This window comes from Manduca sexta, chromosome 17, assembly GCF_014839805.1.
Source record: "Manduca sexta isolate Smith_Timp_Sample1 chromosome 17, JHU_Msex_v1.0, whole genome shotgun sequence".
NCBI classification, from domain to species: domain Eukaryota; kingdom Metazoa; phylum Arthropoda; class Insecta; order Lepidoptera; family Sphingidae; genus Manduca; species Manduca sexta.
In genome coordinates this window covers 232,463-258,999 of record NC_051131.1, presented here as the reverse complement: position 1 = coordinate 258,999, position 26,537 = coordinate 232,463, and the positions used below count along the sequence as shown (strand labels likewise).

General features: G+C 34.1%; 2 protein-coding genes and 1 long non-coding RNA gene across 4 annotated transcripts in view; 1 reads left to right on the top strand and 2 right to left on the bottom strand.

Moving 5' to 3' along the window:
* The window catches only part of LOC115443087 (SEC14-like protein 2), a 45,351-nt gene that overhangs the window by 2,424 nt on the left and 16,390 nt on the right, over positions 1-26,537 (bottom strand). Inside the window, exons 2-9 of the mRNA XM_037439759.1 lie at positions 9,863-9,932; positions 7,580-7,623; positions 6,324-6,444; positions 5,667-5,818; positions 4,873-5,011; positions 3,675-3,874; positions 2,724-2,869; positions 1,892-2,040 (exon numbers count right to left, since the gene is read on the bottom strand). Of these exons, the coding sequence (XP_037295656.1) occupies positions 1,892-2,040; positions 2,724-2,869; positions 3,675-3,874; positions 4,873-5,011; positions 5,667-5,818; positions 6,324-6,444; positions 7,580-7,623; positions 9,863-9,932 (1,021 nt within the window). The remainder of the gene's footprint in view (positions 1-1,891; positions 2,041-2,723; positions 2,870-3,674; positions 3,875-4,872; positions 5,012-5,666; positions 5,819-6,323; positions 6,445-7,579; positions 7,624-9,862; positions 9,933-26,537) is intronic.
* LOC115443082 (armadillo repeat-containing protein gudu) lies at positions 10,593-14,917 on the top strand. 2 transcript variants are annotated; one of them, XM_030168350.2, is made up of 7 exons: positions 10,750-10,874; positions 10,960-11,191; positions 11,262-11,568; positions 11,768-12,113; positions 12,328-12,711; positions 12,950-13,164; positions 14,698-14,917. In XM_030168350.2, exons 1-7 carry the CDS (start codon positions 10,844-10,846, stop codon positions 14,827-14,829), a joined length of 1,647 nt encoding a protein of 548 aa, XP_030024210.1. In that variant the 5' UTR covers positions 10,750-10,843; the 3' UTR covers positions 14,830-14,917. The 2 variants fall into 2 exon arrangements, with proteins under 2 accessions (XP_030024209.1, XP_030024210.1); XM_030168349.2 differs by having other exon boundaries at positions 10,593-11,191; positions 14,698-14,916.
* On the bottom strand, positions 24,470-26,138 carry LOC119189598. Its single transcript, XR_005112506.1, has 2 exons — positions 25,917-26,138; positions 24,470-24,728 (listed from the first exon to the last, which is right to left on the bottom strand). It is a non-coding gene; the product is annotated as an uncharacterized LOC119189598 (long non-coding RNA).

The following is a 26,537-nucleotide window of genomic DNA, read 5'->3' as shown; positions in this document are numbered from 1 at the left end:
AATCTGTAATCGGATTTCCCCGTGTTAAACCTAATAATGAAAGTGAACTTTGACTCTAAATATTTTTTATTTTATTACCATTATAACAATATCACTAAACTTACAAAATCAGCCTGGAAAGTAATAACTCCTTATTAATTTTCCTTGGGACTCTACCATCTCTGTTAGTGTTCATGTTATAAAATTTAAAATATTTTTCAGTGTAGATTTACAAAGGCAATACGGCTAGAGATATTTGATTATAGGGCAAAGTTGGTTACTCTACAAAGTTTATGACTCTACCAAGATTCTACATTATTGAACCATCCACATTCTAGTGCATCGCTTATGATTATAACAAGCATGCGTGGATTTCCGCCATCCAGGGCTGACAGAAAATTTGCCGCGCCTTAATTCGGTTGCAATTTTAGCCGGTGCGAGGCTCCGCGCGAAAGTAAAAAAAAGGACGAATTTAACTACTCATGTAAAAAGAATATGTCCAGTCCCCCTCCTCGCTACGCCACTGGTAATACGTATAAATAAAATCCTATTTCCGACACGACAAATTACCGGCAATTTGGTGGTAGGCAAAAAATACCACTTTTTTGCAATCAACGAATCAACGTAGTTGTTTCAAATAGCACTTTAAACTGTTTTATATCCGTCATAAACAATTGAGAGTGCATTATCACCGATTATACACTATCATTGATTATACACCTCAGTATATAATCACTGATAATCTCTAATATAATCTCAATTTATAGTGTGATTAATGAAGGTACCTTTAAGTCAGCTAAGTAATGTAAGCACGTAAGCTATATATTTTGATCGTGCAAAGCTAGCTTAAGGAAATTGATACAAGGAAAATTATATCGTCTGACCTTTCGAGTTTGAAGAATACTAATGGGAGGAGCCAATATATCGCTATTTTAAATAAACGATACTTCGTTTTTTCCGATTTAAGTATCTCAAAAATGAACCAATTAGAGCAGATTTGATATGCTTACAAATTACTTATTTTCATTGGTTTATTCCCGGAATTGGATTGAAGATTGAGATTGGGATCGATATTAAAAACGGCTGATCGACAAATTTGTGGAGCTTCCCATAAGTTCTGCGATGTCAGTTATTGTGTAAAAGAGATAAGTGATCGTGATTCGCGATCAACTGAAGTTGTGACAGTGTACAGCAAATGAGGTCTACACTTTGATGGTTGCCTTAAATTAGCCAAATGGGCAAACGATATCGAATGATGGCAAGGCAAATATGCTACTTACACGTTAGTATTGGCCTTCAACTGAAAATGTTCGGCCTACATGTGTTGGCTTTAGGTTTATTGGCGTAAAAACATACAATAATTCTGGCAAAATTGTTTACTCATTTTATAATTAAAGCGTTTGTCCATGAACGACTAATTATTTTATAATTGGGGTGTATAATGGACGAACTCGTTTTTGTTTACATTGTAAAGGGTTCCGCAACACTGATTTTTATAACTTTTGGGTTGGGGATTTGCCCATATCTTTTTTAAATATTCAAAGGTCACATTTTAAATGTATGTTTGAAAAATTAATAAGCACATTTTTTTTTGTAACTTATAAATAAAAATGGAATACAAATTTTATTCGCGTGTAAATTAATTTACTTATTGACGAAAAATATGAGAATACAGGCTTACCGCATTCGTTTCATCGTGGTGTTTTTTGCAAGTCAACGCAAATAATGTGTTTAATGATTACCTACACGTAGATATTTGAAGGAAACAGCGTAATTCTGTGTTCATTTTAAATATAAAAAGGCGCTTTATTACCGTTTGTTTTTAAAATGTTGTTCTTAAACCACAAGTACAACATTATATTTAAAAACTTTAACATAATGTGGAAATGTGTGCTGTTTGGAGTATACTTACAAGTAGCTGGTCCTTTCACAGGCATCACTCCTACATCGACGGGCCCTTCTCCGACCTTCCTCGGTCCGTGGACGACTTCTTCGTTGCCCTCTTCGTCTTTCCTTTTTATTGAGAATTTTATGTCATGACTTTCTATTCCAAATTCCCATCTGAAATCGATAAAATAAAAATTTGCAATCATTTGTAATAAGTAACTATTGAGAATTCATATCAATTAGTTACACAATCTAAAAGTTAACATGAAACTATCAATATAGTCATAAATTAAATTATTATTTGCTTCATAGTTATGTGTTTAGATCTTTATATGCCTATTGCATAATATATCAAACACGTAATATTGTTCGATTTTCAGAGCAAATCATTCTTTATATTAGAATTATGATCTTCAACATATCACTACATAGTATTAAACAAAGTTGCTTTCTCTGTCCTTATGTGTGCTTAAATCTTTAAAGCTACGCAACGGATTATGATGCGTTTTTTTTTAATAGATAGATTTACCTTCCTCTTGAATCACTATTCAAGAGGAAGGTTTATATGTATAATAATAACATCCATTAAATAGTCAGCATTGCACCCGTGCGGAGCCGGGGCGGGTCGCTAGTTCATTATAAAAATAATAATACTAGCCCTGTATTATAACTGTCCCACTTCTGGGCGCGGGCCTCCTCTACTACTGAGAGAGATTAGGCCTTAGTCCGCCACGCTGGCCTGATGCGGGTTGGCAGACTACCAACTTAAAACTTCGAAAGGTTAAATGTCACTTGGTTTTTGAACCTTCCGATTGAAATATTAACATTTATGATTTTTTTGGAGCACAGATACTCACTTCAACACACTATCATTTTCAAGACACAACAAGTCAACGACGTGCTTCTCGCCAGTCTTTATTGTTACTTTCTTGTATTCCTTTTCCGAATCGCTCGCGATGTTTTTAGAATAATAACTCTTTGGTACTTTCCCGCCAGGCTTAACCTAAAAAGAAAATGTCATTAATAGGTTCGGAGGACCAAATATTTTTAGGTTATTTACTATATTATATTTAAAATTATTTCATTGCATTGAGTAGGCTATAAAATGGTAATAATTAGTAGTAATTAATGGATTTTATAATGTATTAATTAGGGGTATAGTTGATCTTTGCCTTCAGTTGCTAGTTTGTGGAGGCCATGCCATTCACAACAATAACTTAAGGTGGTGCCGCCAGCAAAACGGCGCGATAACCTTATTAGAAGCTATCCATACGACATTAATAATACATAGAGAAAAAAATTAACATCACATTTCTACAATATGTTATGTTTAGGTTGTATAATTTTTATTTTATATATTGATGCAATTGATAATGAAAATGCCATTACAATTTATGTTTCTTTGCATTTCCTTCCAAACTATACATCATATTCATGTGCAACCAAGGCTATTGGTAGATAGTTTAATAAAGAATAATTTGGTAGCTTAAAAATTTAAAAATGCCAAAAATGTTTTTTTTACGCAAATAATTGATAATTTGCATATTCCCGCTCGTAACTAAATGAAAACAATTATCAAGGCAGCTTGCTCGGAGGATGGCCTTAATGTAACATTTAAAATTACATCGTTGTTTGGAAATACCAGCGAATTTCAACTATAACCTACATAAACATTGTAAAGCTAGTGAATAAGTTTGTATCCCATTTTTTTTATTTATCGATTTATTTATTTCGAATGGAAATCGTCGGCCAAAAGTTGTAGTAGCATTTATTAACTTCAGTTATTAAAGCAAACTAAGATCACTTACAATTAAACTACATCTGGGGTCTCCGTTCTCATCCACCATGGTTCCTCCGTAGTGCACCGGAATTTGGTCCTTATCAATAATGGATAGCACTTGCGCCTGCCATTTCTTCGCATCTGTGCCGTATATTTTGATCTTTGATATCGTGTATTCGTGCATGAATTTCTTGACGACGGAGAACGCCAATGAGAATATTTTTGGTGCTGGAACACAGATATGCATTCTTATTTTTGATAGAATTTCATTTCAATTTTGAGAATAATCTTACGAATAGTGAAATCATAGTGTCTAATTTAGTTTGAGATGTAACTATCTCGTTATGTAACGTTTATGCTGAGATTGCACAGTTGCACTGTTCCTGTCATTCATCATTAACTTTAGTATAATTACCTATACTTATTATATTTATTTTTAGTTTTTGACGTAGCACTTATTGCCGACCTAATAACAAACGCGGCGTGTCAAACTGCCCCCCATGTGTTATCGGTTTGTCAAAAAAAGAATGAACAAAAATAGACTTTATTTCATGCTTGTTAACGTTGCTCTCAAAGGCCTGCCGCTTGGTATTTGACAGATAGTAAATGGATCGAAAAAGTTGCATGAGTAGGGGGAAGTGTTCTAGTTACTGTGTTCGACGGATTTAAATGATGATTTGTGATTTTTTTGTTTATTAGTCTTAAAGTTATATAAATATTGTTTCAGCAGTAATTAACGTTTAATCTTTATCAGTCTTTATTATAATTATTTAAATAAATAACTTTTTTTAAAACACCTTATTTGTCCAGTTACAGCTTTTAGTATATGTTTGGATAGCTAAAACAGATCACTTTTCCCAAAATCTATATAACTACTGGCTACAGCCAGAAACGAATATATTTATTAAGATATTTGTAGTATTTCTTCATTGGTAAAAAATAAAATGCTTCGGGGCGATCATTACATATTCTATTAAGAGAGCTATTAGTGAGGTGCACTAACCATCATCTAAGCTAGTCCATAGATAAAATAAACGTATTTTACAATTTTATTTCTTTAAAAATGTAACAGAAAAGACTTATTCCACATTGCACCTATTTTCAATCATCAATCTCGCATCGTCATTATCTCTCATCTACTCTTACCTATGAAAAAAATATTACACAACCGGTCGTTAACCTCGATACAATGGTTACACAAGAGAAAAATGATATAGTTTTTGTACCATTTACAATGAAGCAAATCTTTAATATCTCTGGGTAATTGGCTTCGTAGAGCTGGAGTAATGTGAACACCATCTCAGCGGCGGGCTTCCACGCGTACTGTTTTATATTGAACCCTTCTAGGTCGAATATTACTGTTAACTGTAACAGAAAATTTGTTTATTAAGGATTAGTGAATTTACTTTTATCTTTAAAGGAGGTTTAGGTTATCTAGAAAACTTGCAGAAGTTGATAACCGCTAGTATTTTTTATAGCAATCGCGGCGGACTTCTGTACATTATTTTGGCTTGCAGTATTTATCGCAAGTCGTATGTGTATTGTGTATATTGAAATATTGCTGCCATTGTCAGCGCATTTGCAAGTTCTTGTAAAATATATTGCTGGAAGAACTTGCTTGTCTAAATTTAGTATTGGAAGCCGGCAATGCATCCATACTTCATGGGTGATTATCCGAAAGAGTCGTAGATATGCAAAAGGCATTATTTATATAAGAAAGGCATTATTTCGCCAAATGAAATGCTATAGCAAGCTGTCACTTTACACCGGCTGTGTGCAATAGTTGCTGATCGGGGCGTCTCATTTGTGTTGTAGATACCTCTTTAGCAAGTCTATGTATTAAATTATCGAAAACAATTCACAATAATTACGTAAACATATGCAATCTGAATCCGGTTCGAGAATTATATTTTCTCGATAAGATTAAAAAGGGATTAATACGTACCGGCAAAAGTATCAATCCACGCGTGTTCGATATTGCAATCAACATAATACAGGTGATCAAGTTTTAATGATTTACCTTCAAAGCTGCGGCTCCGTGGGTCTCCGCTTGCTTCCTCGCTATAGCGATGTAGTTCTCCAAGTGTTTTAGAATCATTCTAATCACGTCCGACCTGGTCAGCGAATGTAGTAAGCCCCATACGTCCAAGCCCACGAATGGTACTATTATAACTGCAATGAGAACATTTACATTCAGGATTGTGCAGAAACTAGACATGCATAACTAAAGTTTGTTGAAGAATCTACAATATTCTTTTCACTTCATGCATGGGCAGGTTTACTCCCTATGTAGGGACGGACCCTCGCCTCTTAGTTTAACAAGATATCCCGCTGTCCTGCATACACCGATGAAGGCTACAGCGAGTTTTGGTCGGTATGCCGGTGTAGGCTGTAAATAATGTTAAGAACTGCTAGTTCGGATGAAGCCATACTCTCGTGTGTCAATATTAGTCCGTATGACCGGTGACACCGACAGACCGTTGCACCCACCCACCAGTAGTAGCTATAACGTGATTTCCAACTTGAGAAAAAAACAAAAAGAATTACACCCTGTTCAACCGGCCACACATGTACGGATTAGTGCATGGTCAAAGTCTGACCTATCAATTGCAGATATTAGCTGCGACATTATCGTCATTAAGCCTTTAGGTAATGAAATATAATAAATAATTGTAACCTGGTGAGCCTTCTTTGTCAAAGCCTGTGCTGCCACTAGGAAAATGTTTCTCTAAAACCTCCGGAGGCTGCCATGTTGGTAATGTTGTGTCCACCCCCCATTTCTCGCGCCATTTTAGAGACTAAAACAAAAAGATGTATCTGCACATTTATACTTGTATCTTATGATTATTTTTGGTATTATTATTATATAAATATAGCCCACTGAGGGCTATTAAGATTTTATATCTTGCAAATAATTCTAGAACCACGCATAAATGTAAAATAGTAATTACATAACAAAATAATTAACTTTACAAGGGCGATTAAAATAATTACCTAAATTGAAAATAAGATATCGAATGTGTGATAATTGTTTTATAACGATATGTTTTGCTTCAATATGATACAGCGATATTAACATTAAATATAGTTGCACGTAATTTACCGATTTTTATGAGTATATTAAGACTGGCAGTTTCAAGGGTGCTAACTAGACCAAAACAAAACTTACATAAGTACTTCCAAGTGATAAGACAATAAAACTCATTCAAGCTTAAGAGAAAATTTGGCATGAATTACATAACGATAATAATATTGTCTCACTGGTAAATATACACGTTATTTCTGATGACAAGCAACAGTGTGCAAGCAATATTATGTATTGGTTTGAAAGACAACGTAATTACCGGGCATTGTATGATTAATCATCTAATAATACCTCAGGGTGAAGAGCACAGTGCAATGTCATACTCAACTAAGTAATTTGAATTTACATATATTATTACTAAGAACCAAAATTAAACAAAGAACTGGTAAATATCTGCGGTTCGATCTCAAATGAACGAATCAGAATAAAGTTTGAATGCAGTGCTCAGTACTCGCGTACTAATAAGATATTTGGATTATTTCCGGTGCCGATCTGCTATCGAAATTGTTTATTTACTTCGGCAGCAACGGAGCAACTTTATTGCTTTCGCGATAGTCAGTTGTACTTGTCAGTAGCTAAATACTGATCGTTTGTCAATAATATTAAAAAAATGCAAAACTGCTACTTGTCTTTTAACAGCCAAATAACAGCAAAAAAGTTACATATTAGATTTTTTGTTTACATAATGGCTCTACATTACACCTCTATTCAACACTGACATAAGTTCTTGCTATCTCATTGCGTTAAAATGCATAGTGAGTATCTAAAAACTATTGAATATGTATTAATAATTTTACCTAAAATTACTAAATTGAATTACAAAATGAATGCTATAGATGACAACTTACGTCTCTGAGCATTTTTTCCGCTGCTTCCGGGTCCCATTGCCTGGCTGAAATAAAATATCACATTTAAAATGTTATAATAGTGCCTATTATATTGATAGACGTAGCAGTTATGAAATAAAATGCCGTAGGTCAATCTCCTCGTGTTTATGTGGCCCGTAGATGTCATGTATTTGGGCGTACTGGGGTAGAGTCCAGAGAACATCTTGATTATATGCGATGATATATTTTGTATTAGTTCTAATAGGGCTTATGACCTATTTCCAAAATTTTCAAATGTATTAATTTATTTGTTTTGCAACTAGGCTGTTTTTAATATACAAACTCTACCGGTTTGATAAATTTAATGCGAATACTATTGATGTATAATTGTGCTTATTTCTCATCGTAAACCATTTTTCACATAGAGACATATTTTTACAAATCCTGTTCGTAAAAACAAAAGCAAAATGTCAGTTAATTGAGGCTAATTACCTACTTAAAGCATTGTGGCATGATGTAACTAAAAGTAATTTAATTATGCACAGATTGCGCAATCATTTCTAAAATACAATATCACTTTAAATGCATATCTATTAGATTTCTATTATGACATTTCCGATTAAAGTTTCAAATAAATCATAGTTCGATTTAACTAACTATTGAATCATAGCCATGTCATGGTTAACTAAATTAATATTTTGTAGGTTAATACTCCTTTCTTAAGTGAATGGTGTTACGTAATAATACTAAATATTTGATACGTATTACTTACAAATAGTCACGGTCAGCGATTTAACATTGTCGCACGCTATTTCAAAATAACATTGTTATTTAAAAACGTGTATTATATTTAATATAATTTATTCATAATTTATATAAAAATAATGTGTACGTCGTTAATGTCTAAAAACGTTTAAATATTAGCATTATATAATACCTATATCCATAGTAGGTAAATAGATTCGACAATTGACGCTATTATCGAAACGGGTATCTATATCTACCTAAGTAGAACAACTTACATTCGCTCATATCTATTAGGTAGAGAACCCATCGTTTGGGATTTAAATGCTCATCCTAGGGTAATCAACTATATTTTTCTCCCATTTAATAGCACTTTTATTAATTGCCCTATTTGAGAATTCAAATAAGAACATCACAAGTTAAAAAGTGTTATTATCATTTAACTTTAATAAGGTTACATTCAACTTTAGCTAAGTATATGACAATGAAGAGTTGTCGTCGATACAACCTTTCGCAAAATATATTTCTTTCCAGTACATAGCAGAATACACTTGCCATAGATTTTCCAACTAGTCATCTTGAATTTATAGATCCAGACCCGGGCAAATTCTTTAAATTGTAAATTATAATTATAAATTATGTTGGGTGTTTAGTTAAACGTCTACATCTATGATATAAAATCAAAGTGATGGCACAACATGGCTTCATTATTTTACATTGCGACGCTGTTGCGTCTCGAAGCTTTGATGTTTGAAAAGGTTTCCTTATTGCTCGCCCTTATGTAATAGCGTGTGTAACAAACGTCTGTACGTTGGTCAATATACTACCCAAAGTAAAAGTTATGAGTATTTCTATTTTTTGTTTGAAGGCTCTCGAAAATAAAAGTAAAGCGTCGAAGTGACATTTGACTTCGTGACGTATAGGATCACCTACGAATTACTTTTTCATGTTAATTTTCGATCATGACACAGCACAATGGATTTGACTTTAAACTGAATTTAACGTTAGTCTAAATATTTTTTTTTCATTCGTCGCTGGAGTTATCTGTCCCATCTAATATCATGTAAAGTAGACTTTTATAAAAAAATACAAAACTCTATATAACTTTTATAAAAGCAATATCAGGCAATACACATGCTTTAATAAAAAAAATGAATTATTCAATAGTCGACGATAAGGCGTTTTTAAATTATAAGTTGTTCACTCACCAACGCCTTTTTAACCAAAAAGGGTTAGGCTATTTTGTGGGTTCCTATACAAGTGTTACAATAAGTCGATTGTGTTACAGCCTGTATAACTATAGAGTACTCTGGTATAACACAATAAAGATTATCAACAAATTAACATAAGACCTTGCACCAAATATTCACAAAGCCAGAAAATAATAGGGTCTATGATCTTTTCTGTTGCAATTTTTTTTCTAATTTATTAAAACTGGTAATCGACCTAGCGAAATAAACAATCTCCACAGCATTAGACTCATAAATAGTTTATTAACCCTAATAAGTCTGAAACTTAATTATGAAACGTCTGGTTATAAACATTTGTAAATCCTCTCACCTCGCAGCCATCTTAGCAGGAAATGGTCGTTGTGTTCTGGTTTCACAACGTCTTTAACGCTTCTTCGAAACTGAAACAAATATTTATTGTTATAAGGGGCATGGAATTGCAGTTCAAGATTAGTTCAAGGCATCACAATATGTTATAATGGCAGTTTCCAATATCTGAGTCTTGATGAAACGTGAGGGTGGGTGAAACGATGGAAAAGGGCAAGTAAGTAGGTAAATCATTTAACAACAGATTTATGTTTAAGTATTTCTATATCTCAATATTGAGACTAAACTAAACTAGGACACCTGTACTCATCCGTAGCTAATGATAGGTTCTGGACGGCAGACTTTGAGCCTTTTCACCGAATTGCCAAAGGTGGGTTATGTTTTTTCTTTGTTCCCCAGAAAGCGCGAGTGCGTGGCACTGGGCAGTTCCCTCGTTTGGGCTAAGACTGCCACTCCCTGTATCAGTCGCCTCGTCACAATGTAAGAACGGCCAAGTATCTTAATTTAGTGTGTTTATACTTAATATCACACTTATGCGTTAATAATAAGTCATTCAATAATTATTGCAATTGCATCATTCGCCCGCGTAGCTTGGTAGGTCTAAATAAACTACTTGGATACTCTGAACTATTTCAACAGTTGCCAAGCAACGTTATTGGCAATACAATTTCAAATACATAATAATCGTCCGTGTAATTTTTAGATCGTTTTCTTTTCAATTGTATTATTAAATCATGGCGGAAGGCGATAATATTTCAACGTTTAGTGCTGAAGGTGGACAGGACACCGTAGGATTACCTCGGATTGTCATGGTCACTGAGGGGTCGGACACTTCTGCATCGTCTCCCTCCTCAACATCCTCCACAGAAGACAACTGGGGAGATCTAATAAAATCATCAGAAATCCCACCAGAATACTGGCATATACAGAAACTTGTGAAGTACATGAAAGCCGGTAACCAAACTGCCACCATGGTAGCGTTATCATGTTTGAAGGATCACGATTTAACAATAGAGGTGAACCAACGGGCCATCCAAGAAATAGGTGGCTTGGAATTACTGGTTAATTTGTTGGAAACTAGAGATTTGTGCTGCATTTTAGGGGGTTTGGCAGTTCTGAAAGACATTACTCCGAACATTGAGATTAGGAAGAAAGTTACGGATTTGGGTGCGATACCTTTGCTCGTGGGACTGTTATCAGACCCAGCACGGGATGTTCAAATTCTGGCGGCAGAGACCATAGCTAATTTAGGGAGAATACGTAAAAGTCGTAAGTTTTGCAGAAAATTTGGAGGTTTACCTAAGCTTATTGATCTCTTGGATATTAAAGAGCGGTAAGTACAAAATATAATATAAAAATACTTGTATGTGATATGTTACTTTTGAACAAATATTTTATTTTAGGTTTTTAGTGACACCACGAGAAGAATTAAATCAAGATGAACTGCAATTTCTCGATATCGCACGAGCCGGGGCCAAAGCTCTATGGTCTATGTCAGCATCGCAAAGAAATCGTGAAGCAATGAGAAAATACGGAATGATACCTCTTATCGCAAAAATGTTAAAAACAATACATCTGGATGTAGCAGTACCAGCGGTTGGGCTACTGCAAATGTGCGCCAGCGAAACGTCCTTCCAACTTGCCATCCAAACAGAAAAGATGGTAACAGATCTGATCACACATTTGGCTAATGATGACAAAGACTTAAAGGTAAGGACACATTTTAAACGTAATAAATTGTACGGCTTTGTTGTTTGGGGCTCACTCGAGGTTAACGTTCTCAATGCTTCACATATACAGTCGTTAACGTTACATTGTTAGTACTTAAGCAACATTATTTTATATGTACATTAGACACGCTATTAGCAGTGGATGAATCGGTATTTTACTACGCCTTCGTTTATTTTAGACTTACTGTAGTTTGGCAATTTACAAATGTGCCAGCGACCCTATTACGAGAGACATGATACGTGAGGCTGGAGGATTAGAGCTGTTAGTTGAAGCTGCCCAGGACTCGACCAACAGGCCCAACAAACCATTGCTGGCAGCTGTCACCGGCGCTTTGTGGAAATGCGCTAACAGCGACATAAGCGTTAGAAAGCTTGATGCCCTTGGAGCGGTGCCTATTCTCGTAAGATTGCTGGATGACGAAAACGATGGAGTTTTGACGAATGTCGCAGGAGCGCTTGCGGAATGCGCTAAATATCCACCGAACCGTGATAAAATTAGGAGCACCGGTGGCATTCCTATGCTTAGTAAGGATGATTTGTTTTATAATACTATTATATTTGTCAATGTGTGTACGAGATATTGTATCTATTAATTATACCATTAACATTAATCATTATTCAATCTGTATAAAGATTAACAACAACAAACTAATAGTTATTCTCATTTAATTTGTTGATACAACACGCCGATCGCGTTAAATTTTTAATCACGTAAATTACATCCGCTCTCGCGTTCCAGTTCACCACTTGAACAATACTTACAAGCCATTGTTAGAAAACGTGCCTCTGGTGTTGATGGAATGCGCTAAAGAACCAAACTCAATGGCCGAGATCGACAATTTAGATGGTGTCAGACTTGTTTGGTCTTTATTGAAGAATGATTCAAAGAAAGTTCAGACTAATGCAGCCCTTGCATTGAGTCCTTGTGTACAAAATGCTGCTGATTCTGGAGAGATGGTCAGATCGTTTGTAGGAGCCCTGGAACTGACTGTCGATTTACTAGATTCGGATGATAACAACGTATTGTCTGCTGTGTGTGCCGCTATAGCTACTATTGCGAGGGATCACGAGAACTTAGCGGTAATATCTGACCATGGTGTCGTTGGAAAACTTTCTAAACTTGGTAAGTTTATGACGTCAATGTGTTAGGATTCGAAAATTTTGCATTAATGTGTTCATTTTATTGTTTTATTGATGTACAATAAGCATGCTGTCTTATTTACTTATTTGTATAGCCTTTACAAGAACATATAACAGAATTAAATACAAATACATCGACAAACAGCTTTCATCAACCTTGATTTTGCCACAAAAACTTGTATGTAAACCGAAGGCTCTACCGGACGATTATTTTTTTGTAGTGAGCACAACTGATGACCACCTCCGTGCAAACTTAGGAGTGGCCATCGCGTACTGCTGTGATTGGGCTCAGAATCGTCAGGAGTTCGGGAAACGAGGAGCTATCACACCCTTGGTTAATTACATGACCTCCCGTGACCCCAACGTGCATCGAGCAACGGCCTTGGCCCTTTACCATTTGTCTTTTTACTCCATTAACTGCGTGACCATGCATGCAGTGAGTGTTAATTTATAAAAGCATTTATCGTCGAATTGTTTTAATACGAGAAATTTCTACAAATGAAGCATTTATTATTCTTTTTATTAGACTTAAAGATTTTCGAGACCATTGATTCGTGTCATGGAAGTAAAATCAGCATATTTAACTTAATATAAAGAAGCATAGTTCGCATTCCTTGTCAGTGAGCAAACTATAGGTATTTCGTTAACAGCATTCACGTTCATGTGCAATAAAGCAATAAGTAAATAAATTGTGGCTAAATATATATTATGAGTAGAGATAGGTAAGGTAATGAACTTATTTAAATCAAACAATGTAGACCGTATGTTATAATATAAAAACATTTTAAAATGGCAATGAAAGTTCAAAGTTATTTTAAAAGCAAAACCGGTTTTAGATAGATAACCTAATAACTTTGTATGTATTTATGAATTAGACAAATCTTTATATAATTCAGAGAACCCTTCGTTTTATATATTTTTTCTTTTGCTAAGCTATTTGGATTTTATTGTATTATTTCTCTTTTATCATTATTTATTGCAAAAACGGTTCCTATGAATTCAGAATGTTTGATTGCATTTAAAATATTATACTTTTATTTCAATTGTATTTACATCAAGAATTATATTGCGGGTACCTAGTCATGCGAATATAATAAAACCCAAGATAGTTGGTAGTCTCAAGAAACTAGTTTCATCATGCATTGGTACTAAAAAAAATGTTAAACTTATGTTTTTATATCTTATTTTACAAAATGTGCCTGGAATCAATTAAAATTAAGATTTTGCTTCTGAGACTACCGGGTTCTTTGTTACTGGTATTTACCTATATACATTCTTGTATATGTCTATATAGTACCTAACAAGTAGTTTAATGTAGCAATATGTTTATAATCGTATATGAAATTATACAAGAAATAAGCTTACCATGATCAATGGTGAAATCTAAAGACAATAGCTATGTTGTGTTTTGTGAGACTTATGTATCTATATCTATACTCTATACTAATACATAAAATTGATGAGTTTGTTTGAACGCGCTAATCTCAGGAACTACTAGTTCGAATTGAAAAATATTTTTAGTGTTGGATATCTTATAATCGAAGAGTGCTACCTATATAGGTTATAGCACATAACGCTATGACCGATAGGAACAGGACATCAATGTATGTTGCCAAAATGGAGAAAATTTAATCCTTTTGAGAGCTTCCGTTGCGTGTTTTCGTAAACGGTGAAAGTTACACAACAATCATGTATGACGGAATTGTTCCTCTTAAAAAGTATATTATTATAACACAAAGTCCCCCGCCGTATCTGTCTGCTTGTCTGAACACGATTAACTCAAAAAATACCCAGCGAATTTCAATAAAACTGAAGAGTATAGAATAGGCTACTTCCTATCCCAAGAAAATATAGAGCGGGACTTTCTCGAAAACCCTTTTACGCGGGCAAAGTCGAGGCCAAAGAAGGGATATTAGTAAGAGAAAATTGGCATCGTATTCGTTTAATGACAATATTGTCTTGCTTCCAGGCGGGCGTAGTCCAATTCCTATTGGAGACTATTGGATCCAAAGACCCGATATTACAAGAAGCATCAGCCGGATGTCTCTGCAATATCAGAAAATTAGCGCTTGCCACCGAGAAAATCAAGTTGAAACAATAATTATACGAACATTTTAGATTTAGATTAAATTATTTTAATTTTATTTAGTTGACACAACAAACATTTTGTTTTCAAAATGGCGCTGTTTTATTTACTGAAAAACTAGACTAGACTAACTAGACGGGATATACTTCGTCTGTATGCAGTAGAGTAGGTGGGTAACCAAGAGCACAGGTGCAAAAGGGAAAAATGGCTCTCTGCAGCAAAATGTGTGTCACTCGCGAAGACGTGTGTCGAAGACCAACATATAGGTGATATAGGGGGCTCGGTGCACTGCCCCATCGAGCCCTACGGCAGCTACGCGGTACACCTCTGTTTGAAAACACCTCAATTTACCTTAAAATATGACTTACTTTGCCCCGATGATGATTTTTAGGTACGTTGGAGTAGATATTTGACCAATAATAATAATCCCACACCATCCTTTCTCCAGACATAATGTAGTTTGAAACATTAAGGCAGACAATTTTTTTAAAATTGAATCGAGGTAAATACCTTATTAACCATAGGCATCATTTGAATCGCCTAAGAATATGATGATTGTGTCGAGCTTCTTTGTTTTACAATGTCCATAGTACATTCATAAATGAAAATGAAAAAAAAATACACAAATGGATGTAGGCTATGGGAGACGCATCCAACGTTTTGTGGATCTATTTTACAAATTATTGCAAGGCGGGATCAACATCAGGTATTATGAAATGGTCCGACTTTCGACAAGTTTATTCAGTGTTAAAAATGTAATTAGTAGACTGTATTTGTTTTAATCTACACAACAGGGCTGGCGACTGGATGCATAAAGCAGCAGACCGGGCTCAACAGTTTACCTTGAGAGAGGTCTATGTCCAGCAGTGGACTGCAACGGGTTAATGATGAAAGAATGAATGAATTCGTTTTGATAAAAATAACAAAACTCGGGTATAAACAAGAGACATTTAATAATACAGGATGTAACTTCATGTTGGTTTTAAAGTCAACTCATTGTGCCGAGGCCGCTGTTACCCGGCACATTAACAAATAGCATGCCATTATGTTGAGAAAAGTGTTGGTCACGTCCTCTTGTACGCCAATTAATTTGGCGTGTTCAAAAATCTAGATCCGAATGAAGCAATTATTAATTTGTAAATAAGTACCTAAATATTTTTACAGAACTTTCAAAACGTCAACTGTCAATCCGTAATGGGTATTTACATGCCTATCTTGATTAGTTAGGTATCAACATCATTTTCTAATTATAACCTAACAAATCTAAATAAGCTTACTTATATACCTACTACATACCTATATACCTACGTACACCCACAACATCAAAAGAATTACCTAGAAAAGTTTTGAAAGGAATAGGTTTTAGGGAAGGCATAACGGTGGATTTGCGAAAACGTACGCCTTATCACCTTAATGTTTCAGAACTTTTATTAATATAATTAGTGTGACAATTTTTTTTGATTCCAAGTAATCTGTAGGATTTTCCTTTTGTAATGGTTTATAGTTTATGGCTGTGTAACGTCCGTCATTCACGTTAATAGTTTTATAATCTTCAGTATTCGCCATTGCGCTATGTCTTTACGAGTGGCTAATGTTGAAATAAAAATAAGCATGGCCAGTGGCAACTGTTGCAATCCGGCATAACAATAATTTTCAATGCATAAATTCTGTTTGAAAGAAAATTTTAAATGAGCTAACATGTACAGTGTAGGCCAGACTCTTGGATCATATTAGTTAATGTCTTGCATAAATAATATTAAATTTTTGTTTCATTTTGATTGCAAAGATATATTATACATACTCATTATTATAATTATATTTTATTAAAAATATAAATGGACTATTAAGAACTCCACAAAAATACAAATATGAGTTTTCCAGTAAGGTTAGATTCAATGGAAAATTTAGATTAGTAACCATTTTTTATTAATGTCCATAGGTTGTAAATCCTAAGGATTATTATGGTAATGCACTTTACGAAATGCATAATTATCTCACACGTACGTTAGGAAATTAATATTACATTGTAGTTAAATACATGAACAATAAATGGTAGCTCCTAATTAGTGTGTTAGCGTTAAATTACGCGATTGCAAATCTTTGTACTGCACCGAATATGCCTCGGGCATTGTGAGCTAAACAGAGCTTGAGATGTGGATTGCAATATTTTTATAATCATTCTATAAATTACGAATAAAAGCGAATTGTGCATAAGATCTGTTATACATAAATATCTTGACTTTATAAGAGTTAACTCTTCCGCTCGCCTCGCCATTCAGCGGTTTAAAAATTTTAAGATGACATGCATATATCCTACTTATTTATAGAAAGTTTTGACTGAATTTGTACTATGCCTGATGGTAGTTAATGATAAGGCAAAATACAAAGACTTTTGAAAGGTAGGGTCAATGCTAAAATAGAATCAATCAGGAAATATGCTTAGGTACCTCCATCGTATTCAAGAGTAGTCTGTAGTTTTAAGACAGCAACAAACCCTATTTATTTAAAGGAAACAAATGGTTTTGGAGGTACATAATCTTAGACACGAATACTTATGACAACTAAGATGTTTTTATTTCAATTTTTTGTAAAACGTCATTGTATGACAATGTTATGTTTCTCAAAGCCATTAACTTGCAAACACTTCAAACCCTGGGCATTATGACGGCATTGAAAACGTTAACAGTATATTAGAAAGTTTCTGCAAATTATGATGCACCTACCTACGTAGTTGACTTGAAACAACGTTAACTAATAAAAAAATCGATGGGAAGTAACAACCATGTTTATGAAAGTCGTACAGCAAGTTAATATGCATTGCCCTCTATGCCTTAGCCTTTCTTTCCTTTTCTTAAAAGACCGGCAAAGGACATAGTATTCCTCTAGGTACTCATAATCACTAGCTATGAGGTATGAATCGATGAAATAACACCGACTCTTGTAGTCATTTCTAATCAAGTGGCACATTGGCTTATTTGTTGGCTCTATTTCCAAAAAATATTCCAAGAAACCTATATTTCAGTAGATAATTCGTAATTTGTGTAACCACGGTTCTTCGAGATTTTAATGTCATGATGTCAAAGGCGAATAAAGGTGCATATTGCAAATGATAAAATTATTTCATAAATGATACCTTGCGTCTCCGCAACTACCTGTCTATTTACTAAATACCTAAAACAAGTTTTAGATATACATGCATTTGACCTATTTGTGAGGCGGGTATTGATTTATACTTTTTTCTATCATTGGATAATTATAAAATAAGGTCATTGCAAAGGACGAGACTGGAAACATTCGCGCACCTACGTTTCTTCTTATAGAAAACTAGATATTTTTTATTTTCATCGCAGTCGCATCGCAGTCTCTCAATTAATTCTTGTATGTAGTATGATATCTATACTTAATTATTTATAGTTGTTCGATAGGGCTGCGTTGTTTCTGAACGTTATGTGCGGATAATAAATGTTTCATTAATTTACTTCTTATTTCCCAGTGAAATTCCTGCATCTGCGTATCAATAATAGTTATCTAGATAAGAACTCCTTCTTCTCGATACATTTATTTTTAGACTGCAAAATAGTTGCATTGGGTTTTGTTTACAAGAAGCTTTTGAAAACCCAAATGCTTACGTATATACTAAAAACAGCAGTTTAGAAATTTATAAAGGCTCTACGATTACTTAGAATTAACATGATATCCTTGTAAAACAATTTACATTTAAAACTGGAAAATATAGATTTAACGACTTTAATTAGATTAGATATTACTTAAGCTAATGGTCAGTATGATTTAAAATGAATGTCGTAATTTTTCCTGATCATGAATAATGATCAACGTTATGGCATAAAACTTGGATTACGTAGATTTAATTGGATTATCCAATTATGCTGGCCACTGGCTTAAGTTATTAAAACAACATCAATATATTTTATTCTTAAATATAGTTCTACAAGAACTATACCTTTCTACATACATAATTATTGTAACTTTTCCGTTCCGAATAATATTTCTGTTTAAGTATCTTGCATTGTTTATGTGTACAAAGTACACACAAAACATATTGCAAATGGAAATCTCCGGTTTGCTTAAGTGTTAAAAGGTTAAGCAAATGTGTTTAAAAATTAACGTCATAGTTCATTTAAACTTACTTTATTGCAATTTTTTAAAAAGGCAAAAGCTTACCTCACCCTTTCGCGATTAAGAAATAAGGTTATTTGACTCATTACTTACCAATCAGGCGGTCTTATTTACTCTTTACTCTTTTTTGTACCAAACAGAAAAAAAAATGTTACGAAGAAGAAAAGAGAGACAAGAGGTCTTATGTATTTTTGCTGATACCAGAGCATAATTTATTAGTCTAGACTGTGTGCCATCGACAAGTAAAAAATCTTAGATGTAGATTACCATAAAAACCCATGCTACACTGACTTTTTTACTTCAATTGTTTATGTTTTTGTATACTAATGGCTGTTCGGATTATTAGCTTTTTTTTCTAACACCAAATTTCCAGGCAGTAGACACTGACATTCAGATCCAGTTTGAAGGACCATTATGACATCACAGGCGGTCGATTAAAATTAAGTCGGTAAGTCAAACCCTTTTTATTACAAACATGCTGCAAATCTGTTATGTTGATTCCAGATAAGAGGGCCCATGGAAGAAGAGGATATTATAGTAAGAACGTGTAGCTTCTGATGTGATAACACAGTACGACTAGCGAAGAGTTATTTAATAAGAACCTATTACATTATGTTCATTATACAATTTAGCCATAGAGCACTATCAAGAAAGCGAATTGCTAACACCGTACAAAAGGACTGATTTACATATGCAAAATTATCTAACACGATATAAAAAACGTGTATGATTTTCAAAGTTAATCGTTGCATGTTTCACATAATAATTTATATCAATGTGAGACCTTGGAACAGTTTTGTTGACTTTAGCGTGTCTATGGTCCGATTTGACCGTTAGCCACTCGGCCTTGACCGATATGATGTCCATGCACTTATTGTATGAAGATACATGTGTTTTCGCCCGTTTGGGGGTTTAGTGGCGAAAAGGTAAAATATCACGTGCGATGATGTCGCACCTAATAAAATATAAAAATAGGTATGTTCAATGTGTGTAAGTGTAGGTTATCTCTTGATATGAGAACAAAATCAAATATGTCTAAATCTGCTTCGCATTTATGAGTAAGGGTTTTTTAATAAGTTGATCATATGTCGGAAGGAAACGAAAAATAACAGCATCATGACATACCTTGTAATGTTCTGTGTTATACGGACTGTGGTTTTCCAAGACAACATTCTAGATGGCGGCAAATTCCTTATCGTGTCACATCAGAGAGACCGCTCCTGTTAATTATAAATGAGTCTATGACATTGCTGTCGCAATGCCAGTGAGTAGGCTACCAGGACTTATTGAACTGATACTGGATGGTTATCTTGTCAAGATTAGAATAGTAATTTAGTACAAGTTCAGTCTCGTAAATATAAGTTAGAGCCAAAGCTTTATATTAGTCCTAAGGGTGCCAAAAATAGTAAACAGGTAACGCGACGTTCCAGGTTCTGATTTGGTACATTAAGTAAGTGCATAAACTAAGCCGCAATTGTTATAGCGCCTTTTCGGCATCATCTCAGAGTTAGATTACTAATGTGAAAGCACAATTAAATCGGATCCTCCCCCACTCTACGAGGGAAGTACCGGGCGATTGCTGGTCGCCTCCCGCCGGATGACTCACGGATCACCGCTTTGTGGCTATAAATTCCCCACCATAAGGGATCGCTCAGAGCATCAGACTCCATTAGGTAAGTGGAATCGATCGGAGTACCGATTCCGGTAAGGTGGGATCGATCGGAGTACCGATCCCGGTAAGTGGAATCGATCGGAGTACCGATTCCGGTAAAGGTGGGATCGATCGAATTACCGATCCCGGTAAGTGGAATCGATCGGAGTACCGATTCCGGTAAGTTGGGATAAGGATGTAGGTAAGTAAGGAATAAGGATGTAGGTAGGTAAGGAATAAGGATGTAGGTAAGTGGAATCGCTCAGAGCATCAGAACCCAGAGGGCGTGGTTGTAAGTTCCTCTCCACGCGGAATCTCTCCAGACGAGAACATACGGCGAGATATTCATTTAGGTAAGCTACAAGTTATACGGACATACTATCACTCTGGAACGACACGACGTCTCAAATGTAAATGTAAGTATAAACACCCTTCAAATTAGTCATATGTAATTTCTCAGTTTGGAGACATTAACACGCTTACAGCGGGTAGATGTCTAGTTTACACGGTAAATTCTGTATACAGGTAAATTAAGCTAAGTAAATGATCATTCACTGTATGACAAACAAGTTGAGTGTTATAAGTTATATGTGCCGCATTCAGTGTTGCATAAATCAAAGTGAAATGAATGTAATGTGAATAAAAGGAAAACTTAAACCGACTCACGTGTGTGAATTGCAAGTAAAACATAAACTCACTCACTTATAAATCTAAAGTGAAACAAAAACTCACATGTGCGAATAGAAAAGTAACACAAAACCCACTCACATTTATATGTTTAGATCTTTAGTTAAACACAACTTCAAAAGTTCTACTTAAATGGCGCGCATTTGTACTTTCGGCCATATTGTAACTTTATAGTCAGGGAATGTTGGTACTACAGTAAACCACTCACTCACTCATGCAAGATATATTCTGTACGCGGTACTCTCAACAGAAAAGTGTGCAAAACTCACTTAATACACATAGACGATATAGTATTCTATCTATGGACAATATTCATAATATAATATACTTATATTTGGTGAAAGATACTCACAATATCTGCGTAAATATAGGAACATACTCACAATATCTATGTATACATCAGCAAATACTCACTTTGGTGTTGCCAGCCTTTCAATGATTTCGCGACCTTTCGCGACACTCCCGCCGAAAGGAAAGAGATATTGATTTGACAACTCCTTCGTCCGTTCTTATCTTTTTCAGCGCCTAAACTTTCGCTATACGGAGTGGTATTTTATCTAGTTGTTCATCTAAATTATTGCTAATTTCATTTATTACTGTGCTATCACCTCTGATCGACTCTGCATTGTCAATAGGTAATTCAATCTCGTTAATCGGTTCCATTAACTATCAGATCCTCTAATAAGAGAAACTATTTTGCCAACTCTCCAATCTTCACGGTTTTATTTTCTTTGATCTGTACAATCTGATCTACTTTAGGTAACTCCTTCGATAAAATTCTAGGATCCTTGTGAGAATTCCAATATTGTTCCCTCAGGCTCGGAAGATATTGGTTTTCAAACCTTTGTCTTTTAACTCCTCTAGAACTATTCTAACTTTTCTCCAGCTCTTTACTAGGTCTACCTTTGTAGTTGCACCTTCTAGTAGTAATTTTTCCTGCGAATCTACTAAGGTGATACATCTACCAGCTGTAAGGAAGTCGGCTGGTGTGAGAACATGTTCCATTTTAGTGTCTACAGTCATTAATGGTCTCGTATTTAATATTGCCTCAATTTCTTTCATTACTGTCATCAACTGGGTATCCTTCAGTAAGTGTTTCTGAAACGTCCTCTTCATGCAGTGCTTAACCAAGCCTATTAATCTTTCATAGAAACCGCCAAACCGTGGAGCCAGTTCTGGTATAAATCTCCATTGGATTTGATTCTGGATGCAATACGGTTTCGAGTACTATTTTATGATATAAGTTTGAAATATAACGCATTATCTGAAGTTATGATTGTCGGTACCCTCTAGTCGATATCATTCTTCTAAGAGCAAGTAAGCCTTCTTCTGCTGTCAAATCGTGTACTATTTCTAAATGTATGGCTCTAATAGCTAGACATGTCCCTTTCTTACTTGGGCTGTTTGGTGTCTAGAGGCTAACTATTTACCTAAAATTTATTTCGCGAGACCCTCCCCCGCCAAACAAGAATTTATAATCGTTACTATTATTAACCAAACATTCAAATATTTCTTAAAAATCTAGTCCTTTGACTATATGTCCAGAAATATTGTCGAGTTATATTATTAAACTTAAGATACTTAACCGCACATTTCATGAGACGTTCATAAATCTTTATGTAATATTTTATCTGGTAGTATTATTGGAATTGCATATTCGCATGGATCATAAATTGAGACTACTACTACTACTAATACCAACTCCATACTAAGTACTAACTCTTTCTTCAAGGTCAATTCTTAGAAATTTGGCTCATATAACAACAATGAATTTGAATCTAAGGGCTTTAACAGATTTTTCAAACATTGAAATTAAAGTTCAAAATTAAATTAAATCATTAAACTATCCTACCGCCTATTCTTCCAGACTGTCATTACGAAGATGTGTAATACCTATAGATTCTAAATCCCATAGCAATTTAAGTTTCGCGCTACGCACCGGTAGATCTGGTAAGCTCAATCTAGTAGCAACAGATGATTAAAAATATATTATGACTGCTAACATTTATACAGGTCTTTCATGAATACTCCCGGATGGTATTTATACAAATTAGATTTTATCAATTAAAAAATATTGTCTAGCTTTATTTTACCAGATAACAATAATGAATAATAATAACTGTTGCCTTTTATTTATTTGGACGGAAGAATAAAAAACTATATCGTAGTTTGTACACAACTTTACATTTATGCTTGAAATTTCTTTGGGCACAGTGCTCTATTATGGATTCCTTTTTGATTACAGTGCGGGCATTCTACTTCAAAGGAGCAGGCCTTGCCATGGTGTTTGGGTTTCAAACAAATAAAACACAAATCCTTTATAACTGCCTTCCTTTCTTCGATACCTTTCACTTCATGACATTGATCGTTAAAGTGTGCCCCTTGGCAGAAAATGCATCTTTTCTTACAGGATAAAATTTTGATCGCCTGCTATCTTCTGTTCTTTGTTTGAAAGATAAATTTCCTCTCTTTATCATCTGGTTTTTTCTGTGTCCAAATTGTTTATCATTCACATATAATGCTTCAGTAGTATAATGAGTAGAATTCTCTGACATCATAATATCACTGGTATTTTTTGCCACATCTTCTTTGGCTGCAATTATGACTTCTAATTTGTTTCTTATTTCTTCAACTGATTCATTTGACGTCTTCATTTTAAGATCATAGAGTATATCTGCTGGAAACTTTTCCATGATAATGAATCGTAAATGGTTATGGTTTACATTTTCACCCATAGAGCTTAATACACGTAAGTGCCTTTCAATTTCGTTGAGTGTCTTCCTTCCATCTGCACTCGTTTTTGCTGGTTCGATTTTGTATAATGCTGCGTAATGAGCATCAATAATCTGACTTTCTTTACCATATCTTTGCTTGAGTAATGTTACTGCAATTTGATAATTTTTATTAGTAGCATCCAATCCTTCTAGAGTATTCTTAGCTTCGCCTGTGAGGAACTTTTAAATACAATAACTTATCTACATCAGGTAAGTTTCTCTTATCTATATTTGAACTGAATTGGTCCCAAAATTGATGCCAATCAAGGATGTTGCCTTCAAAAATCGGTAAGGATAGCTTTGGAAGTTTACTGGACAAAACGGCACATGTACTGCTTGTTGAAGCTTCATTTTGTGATATAGCCCCTGACTCAATTTTAACTTCTAGCTCTACTAATGCTTCCTCTCCATGTAGCTGTATGCTAGTGAGTGTAGACACTTCATCTATATCTGGTTCTTGAGAGGTATTAAAGTAAGTATGCAATTCATGACCAAATTTACCCAACATTGCTTTTAGTTTAGCGACGATAATGCAGGCTTTTGTCTTATCATCGTTATTGTAACTAGCACTTTGTGTGAGAGCACAGTCTGTTAATATTTTAATTTCGTCACTTATTAGCAATAAGCGATTCATTAATACTTGGTCCATTTGTATAAGATTTTATCTGAGAACAAATAGTTTCCCTAAATATTGCATAACATTATTTAATGTGTCACAAGGTAGCTTAAGTAAGTAAGATAATTTTTATTATTTATTTTTATGTATAAGCCCTTTTAGACAGACATCACAATAAGTATTGTCATTTTAAGTATGTACAACAAGAATACTTAGCACTATTATAATTATTTTATTCATTTATTTTTAATTATGTATATAATTTATATTAATATGCTTATCCCATGAAATGTACTAGACATACAAAAGGTTATATATTTTATTTTTACGTTATGTATTATTCTGAATTCAAAGTAAATGTTAAGGTATGATCATTAACTTAATATTTTTTTAAAGCTATGTTTTAATTAACATATTATTCTCATACAAATGTCAATTCAACAACAAAAGAATTAAATCTTAAAAATTAATAATATACTTACAATTATTAAAACATTTACCATGTCTTTGAATCAATTTTATTTTACTCATAAGTACCTTTGATTACTATTGAATTACCTTATAAATGTAGACAAATTTACTAAACAATATTTCACATATTGCAGAGTATTAGGGAATTAAATATCTTATGTGCAATTTAGGAAAATTTATTAAACAATATTTCATATAGTGCAGAGTATTAGGTAAGTAAATATCACCAAAATGGACATAAGTTTTAATTTACAAACAGATGCCTACAAATGATACTTTGAGGTCACAGAAATTAATATTTATTAACCCTACTTGTATCTACACCATCAGTTCACCAAAACGCCTTAGGCAGATACCTGTATAGTTTATAGTATATGGTTGGTTTTAACTTAGGAAACATAATATTTACTAGTGTATACCTAAATACAGAAAATAATAGTTATGTGCAAATAGGTAGTTTTCCTGGATAAGCAAAAAGAAAATGATTTTTGATGAATATAGCAAAATTTAATGAGGTGCTTAGGTGCAAGTACCAACCCAATAGCAATAACCAAACCCAAGATGCCAAACAAAAAACATGCGATACCTAGAATATATGTGTATCACATAATATAGCTTTGTTGTTAATCCAATGCATATAACGTATGTGCAATATAGAATTCAAGCAGTTCACGCATAACACCAATTTTAGCCTAATTTAAAACTCGAAGTAGCTTTGTTATGTTGTAGCAGTTGGAACCAAACATAATGAAAATACCTTACTTACTTGTAAATACCCAAAAGTTTCTATGGATCCTGTTCACATATACCATCACGCAGGCACTACAATAATTATTATTGCAAACTTTTCGATTTACTAGGCACATCGAAACACAAACCGCACAAAATGGCCGCTTCAAGCGAGCTGCGTAAGCGCGCGGTTTTAGAGATGTGGCACTAGTTTGTAAATAAATAAAATCGAAAATCGATAATCGTATAAAGATCGAATTGTTTTCGTGAATATGAAAAAATATAATTACTTTATCTCTCATCTAAGGATACTTTCCCTTTACACAAAACATTACTTATGAATGTTGTCCAAACAGTTAATTTAAATTTTCAACCTTTCTATTTTATATCATGACTATATAACAATAAATGCCACCCCATTTTTTTTTTTTTTTATATATTTGTAGAAAAAAGAAACTTTACGGTTACGCTTGCGTTAAAATATGAAAATATTGCTCCAGATAGTACCGGAAAATATTGTTCTAGAAAGGAATGCGTAAATATAAGCTAACAAACCGTTAGAATTATTACACAACAGTCATATAAGGAAATAAAAAGAGAAAATTTAATTTTGGTATAAAATTATAATATATGAGGTTTTCATTCCTGTTCTTATTAA

Bases quoted from the DNA above. Each gene is read 5' to 3' on its own strand.
- LOC115443082 (XM_030168349.2), top strand. From the start codon at position 10,593: ATGGCGGAAGGCGATAATATTTCAACGTTTAGTGCTGAAGGTGGACAG. The intron at 11,192-11,261 runs GTAAGTACAAAA...ATTTTATTTTAG, and splicing joins CTCTTGGATATTAAAGAGCG to GTTTTTAGTGACACCACGAG. The intron at 12,712-12,949 runs GTAAGTTTATGA...ATTTTTTTGTAG, and splicing joins TGGAAAACTTTCTAAACTTG to TGAGCACAACTGATGACCAC.